The sequence below is a fragment of the Ornithorhynchus anatinus genome, chromosome 9 (genome assembly GCF_004115215.2).
Source record: "Ornithorhynchus anatinus isolate Pmale09 chromosome 9, mOrnAna1.pri.v4, whole genome shotgun sequence".
NCBI classification, from domain to species: domain Eukaryota; kingdom Metazoa; phylum Chordata; class Mammalia; order Monotremata; family Ornithorhynchidae; genus Ornithorhynchus; species Ornithorhynchus anatinus.
The window spans coordinates 41411241-41430256 of NC_041736.1; the positions used below are offsets into that span (position 1 = coordinate 41411241).

A 19016-nucleotide genomic window follows, 5' to 3' on the forward strand; every position below is an offset into this window, starting at 1 on the left:
AAATAGGTGGCAGTAGAAAGGAGGTAGTTCAGGGAAGAGGGTGTGTTGAAGGTGCATTTTGAGCTGCTGTCCACAGGGCTGTAGCTCCTATCTGAGCTACTGAGGTTTCAAAAATGGCTTGCCAAGGATTCTACAAATCTTTCATTAAGGTGACAGGTGAGTCTCAGACTTATATCTCACATTCCCTTCAAGACTCCCGCCAGACACTCTACTCCTGTCTCTCCTCCAAAAAAAAAAAAGTGACAGCAACTATTTACTGTTTAGATGGAAAGGAGATCTATCTTTTTTGTTTGTTTTTGTCCAGAAGAGAAGAGGGCTGGAGAGTATGAGGGACTGAGGCAGTATAAAGGAGGGGGAGGTGAGGAATAGACAGTTTTATACCATCTGGTTTATAGTCTTGATCTGTGCTTTAAGGAACACTTATGTTCTAGTATTCACAACTTGACTAATGTTGTCTCTTCTGACGTTGCATTGAATGCTGTTCAGATAGACTTGTGTGGTCGGAAGAATGGTCCCCAATTCGCTTCCAACATTCCATCCAAAACATGTGGTGAAAACAGACTGAAGAGCAAAGTGTAGCCTGAAAATTGAGCAGTTAGTTAGGACTAACTGCTGCTAACGACAATACTACCACCAGGAAAGTTGTTGCAGCTCCAAGCCTCCTTAGAACTAGACTGCAAGATTGCCAGGAAGTCCTGCTCCTAGCTTTGGAAATATTCTCTTCGGCCAAGTCTGGTCTCTGACTTCTACATCTTCCACTGCTATTGAGTCAAAGTAATAGAAATTCTGTGCCAGGCATTAGCATCCACTATTGTTACTGCCTTAATGCTGCAGCTCTGCTTCTTCCTACTTCAGAAACGTGAAGGACTGAGGAGAGAATGAGGGGGGAAGAAGGTCCTTGATTGTTTTCATAGTGGCTCCCCCAGTACATGGACTTCTCTGCTTCTAAACTTGCTTGTTTGAATTATTTGTTTTTATCTGCACTCCATTCTTGGGAATAAAAGTGTAGCTTAATTTTCAAATATTTTTGCCCCAGTCCGGATTTTAAAATTTTTCAGTTCATCACCCTCTGCATGAATGCTGTCAACCTTCAAGCAAAAGCATAGTATATTTAAGTCTCTCCCTTCTAGTATGTTTCCTTTTTTAGAAGTTCATTTCACCTTTTTTTAATGAAAACTTTTCACGTTTCAGAGGTATTTTTAATGCTTTGGGGGTCTTTTCATCATTTAATCAACACTTAATCACCCAAAGTAGGTGTTAAGTTGCAGAGATGTAAAGTTACTTGGAGGGTGACTCTTCACAAGTGATGAATTCACTACCTTGTGATTAGCCTTAACTTGTCAAGAGAGATGGTAGTCTTTCTCAGAGTTTTGTCTGCTGAGCTCATTACAATTAAGAGAGAGATGGGGGAGAGAGCTGTGTCTGTGGTCGCAGCAGTAGGCTAATTTCTTCTCTGCTGCTTTATGGATGAGTTATATTTCGTTAGTGATTTTTCTCCTCTTTTTTATGATATTCTCAACTGACTCGACTTTTTTTTTGTTTCACATCACTGAAAACAATAGAAAATGTACTCAGGTGGAATGAAGCAATTAAAAACAGGGTGAACTTGGACATGGTGCTTCCTATGACCAGGAGAGAGAGGGCTATGGACAGTATAGAGCAGACAGCCACGGTCACGATCAAAATTACCACTAAAAAGACTGATGGTTAAGTCTCAATCTGTTGTAAAACCAAACATAAAACGGACAGCAGAAGACTCTACTGGTACATTTTTAGGTCATAAAATCAGTGACATACAGAAAAACATCCTCAAATGGCATAATGCCTGGTCTTGCTCAAGTATCCGGTCCCTTTTCACTGAGGTCGTTGCAGAATACAAAAGCAAGTGGTGGAGATGACAGTTGGTGCTCTCCTGGCCTACACACCACAAATCTGGGATGACTCAGTTACAAAATGGGGAAGAATGATAGTTGATCGATCCAAGACTGGTTGGTTCCTGGTTGAGAGGGGTGACTGTGAGTAAAATGAATTTTGGAGTATCATTAGCTCAGAACTACTCCTGTTCACTTCTAAGCTGTTCAGATTTCCAGTGGAGAGTCTAGAACAAATCATCTTAAAGCCACTATATCCCTGAGACATGTTTAGGTTCAGCATTGCCTATAGAGTGGCTACAGATTAAATTGAGTCCTATAGGACCAAGTGTACTTTTTCTGAATTGACCTTGGTTAGGGACCGATGGTTTCCCAAGGCCTTGGGGTTCTGACTCATTTCAGTGCTCTATTGCCATCAGCTGGGTGCAGTAAAATGCTGATGTCCAAACCAATTTGAAGAGCATAATGGCATACTGAACCACTGTGCCAATTATCCTTCTTTCCCCAAATTCTCATTTACTGGATTCAGCTTGACCATTTATCCATCTGTTATGGCATGGCTGCTATTTTCCACAGGTAGATTCCACATCACATCACAAATCAATAATTTTTATGGAAGTTACTGTGGCATCCTAGGGTGCATAAAGAGTGCTGCTAGAGGACCTCAGATATAATTAAGAAGGGCACAAAATTAAAATGGACTGAGGAAGGGACTTCTGTTCAGAATAGTTTGGTAATAGCTCACAGTATGAATTTTTCAGATCTTATGAGAGAAACTTCAGAGTTTACCGTAAAACATTATTGACTAAACTGGATTTGATTGTATCATGGGTACACACATTCCCACCCTTCAGATGTTTCTCATTTTCTGATTTACCCAGAGGTGGGTGAGATGGTGTCACTCTTCTCCTTTATCTCCAGCCAGTGAGGGAAAGGATTTTTTAAGGAATAGAACCCAAGTCCTTTTAATTCCCAGGCTCATGCTCTATCCAGTAGGCTATGCTGCTGTGCTTTCTCATCGGTATTGAAAATGGAGATGGGAGGAGCATCCCCAGGTCCGGGAAACCCTCCCCATCCATGTCAGGTTCCTCTTATTCCTCTTTTGACTACCTACCAGTATGGAGACCTCTCTGTTCCAAGGAGCCAAGAGAGATAGATTGTAGGATCTCCTTCCTTAATTGAGTTATTTCTCCTGAGAAGGAAAAACCGTACCAGTTGTTGCATATAATAATAATGATATTTGTTAAGTGCTTACTATGTGCCAAGCACTGTTCTAAGCGTTGATTTCAGTTACTAAAGTAGCAAGTTTTTTAATCACTTAAATTCCACTGTAGGTCAAGCCAATCAGGAGATTGAGGTACTCTAGACCACAGATCGCAAGTTCTATACCACGACTGCTAAGATTTTAATCATTAAGATCCTAAAAGAGGAATCCTGGAGGATGAGAGAGTTTGTTCCCAGTAGAAAGCCTTTTTGTAGTTGAAAAGATTGTGAAAATTAGGGGTCATTAAGGCTGACAAATGTCAAACCATGTAAGGTCTGCCAGGCTGAGGATGCTTTAAGGATTAAATTATTCCCTTTCACTCTCCTCTGGGGAAGTTGATTCAGGAGGTGATTAGGGCATTGAACATTTTTGAACACAGGGTGCATGCCAGTATTACACCTTATCTAGTATTCAAATTGATTGCTAGTACAGTGCAGTGCTCTGCACACAGTAAGTGCTTAGTAAATACGATTGAATGAATTGCTGCACCACCGTTCTCAAGAGTCAGAAGTGCCGGTCTTTTCTGCTTTCAGAAGCCACTAGACCCTGGACATTTTTGGTGCTACTCAACTCACTGTCCAGCTGAAGATTCTATTGGATAACTCAAATAATAATAATTATGGTATTTAAGTGTTTACTATGTGTCAAGCACTGATTCTATTCAGCTGCAGTTACTTTGTGGCTAAAATATGCTAATATATCCCAAGAAGATGTGAGAGAGATTTAATTTTGGGGGCTCTGTTACTTCAACAGAGACTTTCTGGAGCTAGTGACCTAAAGGGTTTAAGTCATTCAAAGTCAGAATCCCCTTTATCACCTTTATCCCCTTTGTCACCATTTACTCTTGACTGACAGACAGTAGGATGGCATCTCTGACACTTTCTTCCCCAAATAAATCTGTTAAACATATATTTATGCATAATGGGCATTATTATACATCTTTAAAATCAATTAAGAGGAAAATCTATCAGCTGTTAACTTAAGCAGTCAAATTAAGACAATTTCTGGGTTATAGGCGGCTGCTCTGGGCTGAGTATATTACACAAAAATCAGAGATTCCAAGTCCTGGGGAGGAAACAATCGACCCCGTCATCACCAGCTGTGGGTTGGGAACCTTATCATTCCACATCTGCAACAGGATTTAATGTCTCCAGGTGGCCATAAAGCCAAATCTAGAAAGGTAGGGTTAAAGACTTTTTAATTTATTGAAACCTTTCTGCAACTCCCGTACCCCCATCCCATTTGCTTCCTAAATGCCACACTCCCTTTTGCCCCTGCACTCAAAATGAAAACCTCACATCTCTACACAAAACTTATTTTGCAGTTGGAGAAAAGGTACTATGAAAATGAATTTCTTCTAAACAGTAGCAGGACTCGATACTCTTTTCTTCTTAAAAGAACCTCTGATTTATATCTTGAGGTTTGGAGGATATTAACGTGGCTCAGTGGAAAGAGCACGGGCTTTGGAGTCAGAGGTCATGGGTTCGAATCCTGGCTCGGCCACTTGCCAGCTGTGTGACTGTGGGCAAGTCACTTCACTTCTCGGTGCCTCAGTTACCTCATCTGTAAAATGGGGATGAAGACTGTGAGCCCCACGTGGGACAACCTGATTCCCCTGTGTCTACCCCAGCGCTTAGAACAGTGCTTGGCACATAGTAAGCGCTTAACAAATACCAACATTATTATTATTATTATTATTATTATTATTAAATCTTCACTGCAGCATTGAAAAATTAACTCTTCATGTTTCTAAAAATAATTTTGCCTTGTAAAAGGAGAGTAGAGGGAAAAGTGATATTATCACAGTTTATGCTCCTTAGGGTATAGGCAGTGTGTCTTTTGTCTCTGATACATTTTCCCAAGTGCTTAGTACAGTGCACTGCACCCAGTGGGTGCTCAGTTAATACCATTTCTAATCCAGGAGCTCTGAGAGGCAGATACTTAGAAACCATATCAGTTGGGGGCCAAAACTTTGATTTTCTTTGCTATTGCATTCAGCTTTTGTTTTCCTCAGAAGACCCACAGGTAAGGGAGGTGACCGAGTCTCTGGAAACCTGTAGTTGCACCAGGGGAGTTCTGTGGAATTGGCTATTGACCCAAGCACACTCCTTTAGCAATCTCTTTTGCTTTCTCCAAGGGCAGCTGGGCCCCTGGATAATCGTGGTCCCCTAAGGAGCAGTATTTCCTTTCTCTGGGAAAGGCATGTTCTGGCCCTGCCACATCTGACTAAAATTCATTCACTCTAGGAATGCTCGAACAGTAGTTGCATACATTATGATCTGGTGTAAATATGAACTTCAGAGAAGCTGATTGGAGATAAATACTGGATAGATTTCGATTAGTCAAAAAGAGATTTCAAAAGTCACCTCTTCACAGAGGTGGCATCCTAACATGTGAATTCATAATGAAAATGGGATTTCAGCCCCCTTGGTCATGTGGCAGTAAATGCCCCAAGTATTTTGATATTCTAGTGCATATTTATCCTGCCCTGAGTTCCTAATTTACTACTAATAATAATAATTATGTTGGTATTTGTTAAGCGCTTACAATGTGCAGAGCACTGTTCTAAGGGCTGGAGTAGATCAGGGTAATCAGATTGGGTCACGTGAGGCTCACAGTTAACCCCCATTTTCCAGATGAGGTAACTGAGGCCCAGAGAAGTGAAGTGACTTGCCCACAGTCACACAGCTGACAAGTGGTGGAGCCAGAATTTGAACCCATGACCTCTGACTCCCAAGCCCCGTCTCTTGCTACTGAGCCACGCTGCTTCTCTGTGGTAAATAAGTGGTATTTATTGAGACCTTGCTGTGGGCAGAGCACTACCCTTAGCACAACAGAGTAAGTAGACATGTTCTAGCCATCACACAGATTTTCAATACACATTTTGGCTAAAGCGTTGTTAGGGAATATCGACTCAGATAAAATGAGCCTGTTTGAATGCAGTGTGCTGCAGGATCAGAAAAATAGCCTGTGCTTATGTGTGCAGCAACAGCACAAATTTTCCTTAACCTGGGATTTTGGAAGAATGCAACACCCCATTTTTTCAGGGCATTTATATTTAGCATTGTATTCTGAGTCATTTTTTAAACAGATTTCATTGCAGTACAGCTTATGAAAATCTAGTAATCTTTAGTAGAACATTTTAAAATTGGAATCTATTATTCACTTGAGGCTGCAGAGTTGCTTAGATTAAATAATGGGCTGGAGTGTCAGAGTAGGTGTAATATCTACTCTTCCACTGTATTTCTGCATGATTTTCAAATCACAGCTTCCTGATTTCTTTTCTGGTAAAGTGGGACCTCTGTTAGTGTCATTATGAAGTCTAAAATAAGCACTCTGAAGATCTAAAATGCTGAACACATGCCAGTTTACGTCCTGGTGCATTAACTCTTTCAGGCTTTTGGACAATTCATTTGTTCAGGGATTTTCAGCTTCCACTCTCCTCCCATCAGTCAGTGCTATTTATTGAACCCTTACTGTGTGCAGAGCCTTGTGCTAATGCTTGGGAGAGTACAGCGCAACAGAGTTGGTAGACATGATCCCTGTCCTCAAGGAGCATATAACCTGATGGGGGAAGAACTTTGTGGGGTGAGGCAGAAATTACATATAACTTTATATTTTGCCGATTCCCCTGTGTACATGAGGGGCTGAGGGTAGGCTGAGTATCCAATGTTTAAAGGTTACAGACCCAAGTATGTAAACATTGCAAAAGGAAGGGCCAGTAATGTTTGGAAATGAGAGGTTAGGGAGGGCTTCTTGGAGATTATGATTTTAGGAGGACTTTGACGATATCCCGGGAGAATGGTGGTCTGTCAGATATTCCTTCATTCATTCAATTGTATGTATGGAGCGCTTACTATGTGCAGAGCACTGTACTAAGCACTTGGGAGAGCAAAATACAACAATAAACAGACACGTTCCCTGCCCACAAAGAGCTTACAGTCTAGAGTTGGGGAGACAGACATCTATACAAATAAATAAATTACAGATATGTACATGAGAGTGGGAGTTGCAGGTCTGAGGGAAGGTGTGGGCAAGGGGTCAGCAGTGAGAGTTAGGAGATTGAGGTACATTGAGTAGATTGGTGTTAGAGGAGTGAATGCGCATTGTGGGTGGTAGGAGATGAGAGCTTTGTTAGGAGAGGGAGAGCTGACTGAGTTCCTTAAAGCCTATGGGTAAGGAATTTCTTTTTGATGCTGAGATGCATGGGAAACCACTGGAGATTTTTGCAGAGTGGGGAAAATGGACTGAATTTTTTTTTTAATGACGGGGACAGCAGAGTGAAGTAAGGACTGGAGAGGGGAGAAATAGAAGGCAGGGAAGTCAATGAGGAGGCTGCTGCAGTAGTCCAGGCTACACAACGATTGCTCCCTGCCACAACACCTCTCTTTTGCACACACCTACACACCAGAGAACATAGACATGAGAATAGCTGCAGTGAAATAGGGTCAAAAGGTAACAGCTCCTGAAATTATCTTTCAGGTACGCAGCAGCAGTTTTAGTTTGCCTAGCCTGAAGGTATAGCTGAGTATACCGTAACTGTTCATAAACTGTCCCTAAGAGTCTAGCGAGCTTTTTTGGTCTGCCTTCTGTGCTCTTCAGGGTTGCCTAGGAGGGCTGTCTTGGGCAGCTTGCTTATATAATTAGCAACCGGTCCTCTTCCTCTAAACAGGTGGAACCTAAACTCTCTTTGGCAACTCAGATTTATTTCATTAATGTAGCCTGTGTAACAATGCAGCAAATAATTATCTCGTAGTGTCAAACTATGCCTGGTTGAGACCCGGGCTCAAATAATACCTTGAAGTGCCCCTTTTCTGATGAGGTATGTGCAGGCCAGATGAAGGTGGTGGCGAAAAAAGGTAGAGCAGATGTCAGCAACTTCTGGTGTTCTGAAGTGAGCACACCATGCTCAACTGCTTGGCTTGCCAGCCCCTGGCTTTATCGCGGCTGTTCCGAATCCTCACCGTTGTTCCAAGCTTCAGTGCTACTTTTCTTGACACCTATAGTTTTCCTGGTAGGCCCTCCACCTCTCTCCTCTTCATCCACCTTGGCAGGAAGAACACTATGGACGCAATAGGTTACAAGGGAAGCCGGGGGAGGGGGTGGGAGTGAGTTGTGGGAGTAATGTCTCTGAAGCAGTGGCATAGGAAGAGACTTCAATGCAGGTGTAGCACACACTTCTCATTCGCCCTGAACCCTGCCTAGTGCTGCAATCCATTGAAAATTGTTGCTCAGTGAGAGAGGAATCTTAATAAAGAGCATAAAAGGGACAAAGAAACATTTGAAGAAAAATACAATTCAATTTTCAGAACCTCAGAAGAAGGGATCTGATCAATTTCACAGAACCTTTCTCTGGAGACAGTATTACAGTCACTCTCTATTTACCCATTCCTCTCTCTCCCAAATTTGTTCCTTGGTATGTTTTCAAATGCCCTATTCTTTATGGCATCCCTTTCAAAATAAATACAAGAATACATTCCTGAGCAATGATGCCTGTGTTACATAAAGGAAAAAAAACTGCTGCTCTGCCCCCACATTACTCCCAGTTTAAAAGAAAAAGGAAAAACAAGGAACGGAAAGGGAAGATGTTAGAATCTGAATGTCATACCTCAGTTGGCCTGAAATTGTGTACCTGAGTCCAGAGGAACTGGTTTATCTTTTAAAATATACATATCTATTTTCCTTTTTTATTTTGGCTACTTTCTTGAAGAATACAATTATTGATAAAGGATGACTTCCCCCTCCCCCTTTTTGAGGCAGATTTTTTTTAAGGATTGGGATATGTTTTAAATGGCAGAGAGCTATTTCCTCTTTATCATTTCCAGCTGCTCTAATAATTTGATTGAATAACTGGAATTACTCCTTGATGTATTAAAATTAAGTTATTAAATTAATTTAGGAAGTTGCAAAACTGTCTTAGGCCAATATTGGCCAATTAAGCATTAAATTTAAAGCAGAATTGTACCTAGAGACTAACCTTATATTTTATTTTCAGTGGGACATCTCCTCTTGCATGCCTGAATGCAATGCTGCACACAAATTCCAGAGGAGAAGAGGGCATTTTCTATAAGGTTCCAGGTAGAATGGGAGTGTATACATTGAAGGTAAGTGTGCATCTAGAGAAATATATGAAAAAAAGGAAGCCCCAATAAATTGTTTATAATGAAACACAGAGTGGGAATGGCCACCTTGGAAGTTGAATTCTGAATGGGCTGGATTTTTGGGGCCCACTTTGGCCCAGCCCAAGGTTAACAGGGCCCTGAAATTTTGGGGTCTGACCATCCCAGGAATTTTAAAAAGCTACGCCATGGCAGGGCAAACTCATAAAGGGCCCCCATCCCTCCTTTAAAAGCTCAAGGATCTGACTCTTATTACCTGCACATGTAGCCTGTGGTTCTGCTTGGGGGAAAAGTCATTTAAATATTTTCTTCTAGCTTCATGTCTGCTCATTGCGTGCAGGGAACGTGTCCCGTGGGTCAGTGGAAAGAGCCCGGGTTTTGGAGTCAGAGGTCATGGGTTCGAATCCCGGCTCTGCCACTTGTTAGCCATGTGACTGTGGGCAAGTCACTTAACTTCTCTGGGCCTCAGTTACCTCATCTGTAAAATGGGGATTAAGACTGTGAGCCCCACGTGGGACAACCTGATTCCCCTGTGTCTACCCCAGCGCTTAGAACAGTGCTCTGCACATAGTAAGCGCTTAACAAATACCAACATTATTATTACTATAGTCACCCAAATGCTTAATACAGTGCTTTGTACACAGTAAGCCCTCTGAAAATACGATTGACTGGAAAATAAAGCCAAAACAAAGAAGACATATAAACATATAATCAACTCCTTCCCTTTTTGTCTCTGTTACATATTTGGAAGGTGAGGAGGATAAATGCATTCACTTCCACAAATGCCCAAGGGAGCCACCATGGCCTAGTGGAAAGAGTACATGCCTGAGAATCAGAAGATCTGGATTCTGATCCCAGCTCTGCTACTTGTCTGCTGTGACCTTGGGCAAGTCACTTAACTTCTCTGTGCCTCAGTTACCTCATCTGTAAAACGGGGATTAAGACTGTGAGCCCCATTTGGGACATGGACTATGTCCTACCTGATTAGCTTGTATTTCCCCAGGGCTTAGTACAATGCCTGGCACATAGTAAGCACACAAATACCATTAAAAAAAATCCAAAAGGCATATCGATCTTATCACATGTTTGTTCAGCTGTTATCTGTTTCCTCCTTCTAAGAGGGATGAGGTTTGCCTTAGTAAACCCAACTTCTGTGTTTGGCTTGTAGCATAATGTCTCTGTGACTTCAGCCTTTGTAGGCTTGGTATATGCCAATAAAGATTTGCTTTATTCATAGAGGTAGTCAGCATTGATAATATTCCTCATATTCTGATGACTACCCCTTCTATGCTTAAAGGTTACATCATGTACTTTGGATTAGAGCCACAACATTATGCTGTAAACCCTTTGTTCACCAAGTTATACAACATCAGGTCTGGGGAATATCTGCTGAAAGTTGAAGGTTATAGGTTTAAAAAGAAACAAAAGGAAGAGGATACAGAATTCATCATTTTGTAATTTTTTTAGGCAAGAAGAGCTAATAGGGCCAATCAATCTTATTTATTGAGTGTTTAATGTGTGCAGATCACTCTTAGCACTTAGGAGAATACAGTATAACAAAGATGATGGATATGTTCCCTGCCATCAGGAAGCTTACAATTCCATAAGGGTTTGCTGAAGTTCACAGCGAGAAGTCTGTAATAGGTTATTATAAAGGAAGTTAGAGAGGTAGAGGGTAAAATGAAGAATGTTAGAAGACTTGAAAAGAGATGCCTGGGTAATGGGTCCGTGGTGTGGGGGTAATGAAAGGACAAAGTTAAGGATGCTGGACGATACACTTCTAACCAGAAAGGATGTCAAGGTGAGGAATTTCATACTGTTCATCTGAATGACTGTTGTTGCCCCTTCCAGAGACAGAATGCTCGACTGGCCTACAAATGCCATTTCTTACATTCTCAGACTGTCCATATACCTACTTTGAAGTACTAGGTTTGAGTGGAATATTCTGATGGGCTAAATACTTCTGTTATCGCACCTTAAGGGCAAATCTCACAAGCAAACCCGTGCAGTCTCAAAATCGTAGTGGGTTGAAAGCGGATAGTCTGGGGTTATAAATTGTTCAGCATCTCTACCATGCCATACAAGCACCAACTCCACCTCTTTTTTTCTCCTGGCCCTCTGCTCTCTTCACCTCCTCCCGTCCTTTCCCCCTTTCATTATATTGTATGATTGGCTCTTTGCATGACCAACTGTTCAAAGATTTCAGTTTGGCTCTTCTCTAATAAAAGGCTGTCGTTATTTTTCAGCTACTCTTGCTTAGCTGAAAAGTACTGAATGCTCCCCAGATTGACTTGCTGTTATTTGAACAAGCAAGATTTTACTGTGTGTTCCTGTTTGAATTTATAATATGTTCTATGACCAGCATTGCATATGAGGGCGCATATGAGGGCCTGTTTCCTGACTCCCTCTTAGAATGGAAGTTTCTTATGAACAGTTGGCCATTTTTTTCTTGTAATTCTCCATCGTGCCTGGTACCCTGGTTTGCCTAAAGTGGCCAAACAATTCATTGTTCTGACTAAAAAAAATTCCAATATTTAACTTTGATTTTATTGTCTCTATTTGTTGCCAAGCACTTAGTACAGTGCTCTGCACACAGTAAGCGCTCCATAAATACAGTTGAATGAATGATGAATGAATCTTGCCCCCTAACCTCTTGTGGTGGGTCTAAGATGAAGATCTCAAAACATTTTCAAAACATCATCTCTAGATTTTGATGAGAGCATTTCTTTGCCACAAGTGAGAATGACTGTAGAACTTCTGCCTTGTTAAAAACATCAGTTATTTAGTCCGAGGGTCAACTAAAGAACATGGCCCAGGAATCCTTGGGCATTTGTTGGTCCTGAGGGATTGAATGAATGAATGAAAAAAAATTCTGCCTCCTTTCTAGGGTGGTCTCCCTCTGTAGGTGGTGGATACCGGACACCCAGCATATATGGTGCTGCGTGTATTGTTTCAGGCACACAGTGTTATGTAATGATGTCATCATATGGAAGTCCACTTTGAGTACATCTCAACCTAGAGAGTTTCATTGGGGAGACTCCTGGATGACCATCCATTCCCTCCCCACCTTTTTTTTTCCCCTCCTCAGAACTATTGAGTTCCCCTCTCTGCTCAACGTTAGCACAAGCACATCATCTTAGCCACCAAAAAATAAAATAAAAATAAAAACACTGAAGATAAAGGGAAAATCTGTCATGTAGAAAGAGTATCACTGCAAAATGCCAACAATAGAGTAAAAATGGTAAATGCCATCTAGCCATCTTAGTTTGAAAATTATCTCGAAATTGCCCTGCCACCCAAGTTCTGCATAGAAAAAGAGCATCCCAGATCAGATCTCCAGAGTTGTGTGAATTTTGGAAATTCTCAACTGACACCACTAAGTTGCCTGCACTTGGTGGCTGCTGTTTTACTTGCCTACCATGTGAAGCTGAGCCTGTCCGTGGGTTATGGCAGGTAGCAAAATAAGGAACCCAAGCTTAGGTCCCTTTGCAGGGCCTGGTGAATCACAAACTGCATGCCAACAAAGGTGTGTTGAAGACATTATGTCTTTAAAAAAATCAAGCCTGCAGAGATGATATTGAAGGCATTAAGTGCTGATTATGTGCTAAGCACTGGTGTAGATGAAAGATAATCAGATCATACCAGAGTCCTCGTATCACGTGGACCTCCCAGTTTGGTTTATAGGGAGGAATAACAGGTATTTTACTCCCACTTCACAGGCAAGGAAACTGAGGTATAGGGAAATGAAGTGTGATGTGGCTCTATTGCTTTTTTCCTTGGAACCTAACTGCTCGTTAGGAGAGAAAGTGAGTGACTCCTGAACACATTTAGTAATCGCTGCTATGAGGGCTGACGTTTTGGGATGAGAGTGTTTTGCCTAAGAGATAAAGTGAAGGACAGTGACATCCTCTGTGCCTGCATTTTCAGAAAGACGTTCCAGATGGGTTGAAAGAGCTGTCGGCAGGTTCCGAAGAAAGCAGTGATGGGCAGTCGGACACCCAGAGCTCTGAGAACAGCACCAGCAGCAGCAGTGACGGTGGGAGCAACAAAGAGGGGAAAAAGAGCAGGTGGAAAAAGAAAGGTAAATTCATCCAATTATCTGACAAAGTACCAAATGCCTTGGGACACTTGTTTCAGGAGGTGGGGTCTCCCCAGATGGAAGCTGAGTTTGGGACTGGACTGTCGTCTCTCTCCTGGTGAGCCGACTGCATTACTCAGTCGTATTGTTGGTGATCTTATTCTGCCATTTGATGTTGAATAGGATTCAGAGATGACAGGGATGAAAATACGCTAGAAATCGGATATGTCTAGCAGTTCCTGGTCTCTTAGGCATAAAGACAGGAACTGACAAGACATCAAACTCCATTCCAAGTTGCTCTGTCTCCACCTCTATCCTGTAAGCTTGTATTGGGCAAGGAACGTTTCTGCTAATTCTGTTGTATTGTTCTCTCCCAAGCGATGAATTCATCATTCATTCAATTGTATTTATTGAGCGCTTACTGTGTGTAGAGCACTGTACTAAGCACTTGGCAACAGAGACAATAAAATCAAAGTTAAATATTGGAATTTTTTTTCAGTCAGAGCAGTGAATTGTTTGGCCACTTAAGGCAAAGCAGGGTACCAGGCACGATGGAGAATTACAAGAAAAAAATGGCAAACGGTTCATAAGAAACTTCCATTCTAAGAGGGAGACAGGAAACAAGCCCTCATATGCAATGCTGGTCACAGAACATATAAATTCACACAGTAAAATCTGGCTTGTTCAAATATTGTATGGCACCATATCAGTCTTATCAATTAATCAGCTGTATTTTATTTTTTATGGTATTTGCTAAGCACTGTGTGCCAGGCACTGTAATAAGCACTGGGGTACTTACAAGCTAATCAGGTTGGAAGCAGTCCATGTCCCACGTGGGCACACCTGGAATGAGGTAACTGAGGCACAGAAAAGTGAAGAGACTTGCTCACGGTCACACAGCAGACATTGGCAGAGCAGGGATTAGAACTCAGATCCTTCTGGTGCCCAGCCTGTGCTTTATCCACTACGCCATGCTGCTTCTCGAGCATTTACTAACCACTTGGGAGAGAACAGTACAACAGAATTAGCAGAAACATTCCTTGCCCAATACAATCTTACAGGATAGAGGGGGAGATAGAGCAACTTGGAATGGAGTTTGATGTCTTGTCAGTTTGATTTTACAATCTTGTTGATTCTTCTTTCTGCCTTTATCTCATTTTTATTTCTTTATCTCTTTTCTGCATATATCTATGTCAAGTTATTGTTTCTTTAACAAACTTGATATGAGTGAAAATTAACCAGAATATCAGATTCTGAGGAAGATTTTCTGAATGCTAATATTAAACTGTTCAAATTTTGAATTTTTTTTGCCTACTGGAAAAATATTTTAGATTCTGGAGTATGGACCCTTAGCCAAGGTTCATGTTTCCATAAATTTGGTTGTATTTCAATGGGCTTTCTCACTTGGGCATTCTCCCTCAATAAACTAATAACTCTAATTGAGCTTCTAGTATATGGAGTTTCCAGCAGTGCCATTTATTTTACCTCTGTTGGGTCAGAAAATAAGATATGCATCTAAATGGTGAATTGTTTCCTCTGAGGCAGGTGAACTGAAATCAAGAAAGGAATTTCACTGTGAAATTGTTAGGTCCAAACCAGCCGTATTCATTCATTAGTATTTACTGAGCACTTACTATGTGCAGAGCACTGTACTAAGGGCTTGAAGTGTACAATTCGGCAACAGATAGAGACAATCCCTGCCCATTGACAGGCTTACAGTCTAATCAGGGTAGACAGATAGACAAAAACAATAGCAATAAATAGAATCAAGGGGATGTACACCTCACTGACAAAATAAACAGGGTAATAAAAATATATACAAATGAGCAAATATATATGAATGAGCAAATGAGCAGTATGCAGCCTTGACCATTCACATTGTGTTCATCAGTGTTTCCTTGTGTTCAGTTGCCAACAGCAAGTTTAGAATAAGGTGGATTAAAAAAATGCAGCTCATGAACAGACTTGACTTGAGTCAATTTGAGCAGAGGAATACCTCATTGGAAATAATTGACTGTTTGTTGTGCAGGATGTATTTATTTTAGATTACTACTTCCCGAGAGTTTCCTGCTGTGATGATCATACCAGATAAACTACCTGTGGATGATTCTTACCAGGGATGACTAAAGAATAATAGTTAACTCTTGATTTTGAGGGGTAATTTATCCAGTAAATCTTTTCCAAGGACTTAGTTTCTCTTCTACCATTTTTGGTTTTCCATTATGTATTTCACTGTATACGAATATCTCTGACCCCAAAACAGGCAAAGGAAAAGAATGCAGGTAAGAGTCAAATACCTTAGTACAACGTTTTGCACACAGTAAGCACTCATATGATTGATTTGCTTTTTAACTCCGATGATGAATCACTGGAAAGCAGTATGAAACTTTTAGTGAAAATAAGGTTTTTGGATTAACTAGATTTCATTCAACTTTCCCTGATTTGCATTTTCATATCTAATTGAGAATTAGCGGTATAATGTAGAGTTAATTAATAATGTAAACATTACTGCCAGCTGGTAAAATTGTGGCAAGATTAGGGTGTGTATATAATGGGGACCAGAGGTAGACATATATTTACATTTACCTCTGCTTCTCTGATGAGTTGAAATGGATCAAGGGAAGAAAGAAAATCAAGTTCCTTTACATGCAAAAAGAAAAAACAGCAACTTCAAGTTAGTGGACCACCTCCAAGCCGTGAATGAGAGGGAAAGTAATTCTTACTACTGACTCCAGGGGACAATAAGGCTACTTTCCAAATAGGTTGCTAATTCCATTAGAGATACTTTAGAAGTAAGGAGAATTTAGCCTAAGCTCCTCAGGTAAACCACTTTGGTATTTGCCTTAGTAAGGGAGGATGAGAATAATTTGATTGTTTATTTTAGTTAACTCTGGGGTGTTTTAAAAGTTAATGTTGCTATATCCCTGTAGTGTTTTGAGCTCCATTCTGGGTCTAATAGCTGACTGCTCTACCTAGCAGTGACGGGCTTGAATGCTAAAAGATAGGGAACTGAGTATCCATCTGGGTATTTTTTTTCCTTTTAAAGTTTGAACTACACATCTCAAGGGGACAGGTCTTAGAGTGTTTCTCTGCTTTTGAAATTTCAAGGGCCTCATTAGCTGGAGCAGCTCTGAAATTTCCTGGTTCAAGAGAATCTGACTCTCCATCAGTGCTTAACTAACATTGACCCAGTAGTTCCTCTCTAATACCAATAGATATGTTCCTGAGAGTATTCCTAGATGAATTTGCCAGTTATTATTGGCAAAGGAAGTGTGTGTTTTCAGACTGTTGCTTTAATGGAAAATGAGTAGAAGCCTCCAGTCCCCAGTCCCAGGCTCCTTCTTGCCCCTAAACGTGTATTTATTAGTAATTTATGTTAACAGAGCAACTGCAAACTTTTGTGTTGCCATAATACTGTTTTTAGGGGTGCTCTGGGCCAAACTACTATAAAGTAGAAACTGTTCTGACACACTATTCACTCACCACAGTTTTACTGTTGTCATGTTTCAACCACAATCCCTTTTGCTTTGCAGCTGAAGGACCCTAATTTGTTCTTTTCTTTCCATTTTATTCCTTTAAATTTTTTTCTCCAGATTTTTTCTCCCTCCCCTAATTTCTGACCTCCTGACCTTCTCTTCCCAGAGATGCCTTTCTGCCTCATTTTTTTCCCTCAACTGCCCACTTCCTCTTTTTCCTCTTAATCTAGGGCTTCATTGTAAAGTAGGGGATAACTAGACATTGACTCGCCAGCTGTCACTTCAAAAAAAAAAAAAAAAAGAAATGAAAACTAACCATTAAACATGCCCATGAGAGAAGAGGATAAAGTGCAGTATGCTGTAGTTAATTTTTCCTTAATTTTTTAAAATTTCAATGCATAAGCGAATCTTAGTCTGGAGCCTTTACTTTTTGATAGACTGCTGTTTCTTGAATTCTTCTGTTTATTTTAATGTAATTTTAATGTCTCTCTTCCCCTTTAGACTGTAAGCTCTTTGTGGGTAGGAATCATATTTACCGACAACTCTATTGTAATGTATTCTTCGTAAGTGCTTGATACAGGGATGTGCCGCACACAGTAAGTGCTCAATAAATACCATTGATTAATTGATAAGTTTCACTGTTATCTCTTTCCTATCACTGCTTTTTCCAGCAGACAATTTATTCCATTTATTTTGATATGATATACCCCTATCTAGTTGGAGAGTTTATGTTTTGTCTTCTCCAAGTTAGGAAATGCATTTGGCAAAGTTCCTTCAATGAGGTCATGATACAGTCAGGAAAGAGCCACAATTTGGAAATGCTTTCTCTTTCTGTGAATAGCACATTCATATCTGGTGATATCCAGACTCTGCTGGATTTACAGTTTATTTCAAAGGGATGCACAAATGTGGTGGTTTTAAAATTTGAATGGGTTTTGCAGCTTGAGACTTGAATGGTTCTAAGTGTACCGACATCGTCTTATTTGTCATTTTACGCTGAGTTTTCTAGTCAGAGAAAAGTCAGTCATCCTCATACAAATTTTACCTCTATGGTTGGTTGACTGGCAAGTTCAAAGATTGGCACTGTTCTGGGCTATTACCTCATTGGCTAAGTTCTGTTTATTCAGTAAACATTTCACAATACTTCAGGAAATCCCCGTGGAGTGAAGAAACTACTTGATAAAACAAGCTGCACAGTAATACCAGTAGAAAGATTTTGAACATTCTTCAATCAGTGGCAGTTATTGAGTGCTTTCTATGTGCAGAGCACTGTAGTAGGCACTTGGGCGAGTACAGTACAACAGAGTTGGTAGACATGATGTACTGCAGATGGCTTTCAAGCTTGTTATCGACATTTCTCCAACACCATCTGGCCACCTCTCAGTTTCACAAAACAACAGTGATTTCATCACCTTTCTGTCAGGAAAAAAAAAAAAGGATCTCCATACTATGAGAAGGGGATAAAATTAGACATATCAATCAGTGCTATTTATTGAGTGCTTACTGTGTGCAGTACATTATACTAAGCGCTTGGGAGAGTTCAATACAACAGAGTTGGTAGACATGGTCCCTGCCCACAGCGTCCTATCTTTCTTTTGGGAAGCAGCGGGGTTTAGTGGAAAGAGCCTGGACTCGGGAGCCAGAGGTCCATGGGTTCTCATCCCCCCTCTGCCATTTGTCTGCTGTGTGACCTTGGGCAAGTCGCTTAACTTTTCTGGGCCTCAGTGACCTCATCTGTAAAATGGGGATTGAGACTGTGAAGCCCCACGTGGGACAACCTGATTACCTTGTATTTACCCCAGTGCTTAGAACAGTGTTTGGCATGTAGTAAGTGCTTAACAAATGCCATTATTATTATTATTATTATTATTTTTACACTTGAGGGTTTTTCCACCTTCTTGCCATCCTCCTCCTGCCCATTACCATCTCTTCTCCCCTTTTCCACAGATAACATCAAGCACACATGTGTTGAGGATTCTAGGAACCAATGTCCAACTTGTTCTGCCCTTGCTCGTCTCCCACTCCAGATTCATCCAGCCCTGCCTTTGGACCATTACTTTTGCTATTACCCCCAACTCGAGTATCCTCCACCCCTCCTCTGCCAAAGCTCTGATTTTCTTCCTTCAAATACACTTTAAAGCTTTCTTATTCTTACCTAGAGACGGATGATCAAGACCAATAAGGGGAAGATGAAAAAGCAAAGGAAAT

At 40.9% G+C, this 19016-nt stretch overlaps 1 protein-coding gene across 2 annotated transcripts in view; it reads left to right on the top strand.

Annotated features, from left to right (window-relative positions):
- LOC114814243 (putative Polycomb group protein ASXL2) overlaps positions 1-13660 on the top strand; it is a 63624-nt gene extending 49964 nt beyond the window's left edge. The window contains exons 4-5 of one of the 2 annotated variants that reach the window (XM_029071944.2): positions 9131-9239; positions 13182-13660. In XM_029071944.2, coding sequence (XP_028927777.1) covers positions 9131-9239; positions 13182-13454 — 382 coding nt within the window. In that variant the 3' untranslated portion in view covers positions 13455-13660. The remainder of the gene's footprint in view (positions 1-9130; positions 9240-13181) is intronic. The other variant, XM_029071945.2, reaches the window with a different exon arrangement.
- The last annotated feature ends 5356 nt before the right edge of the window (positions 13661-19016 follow it).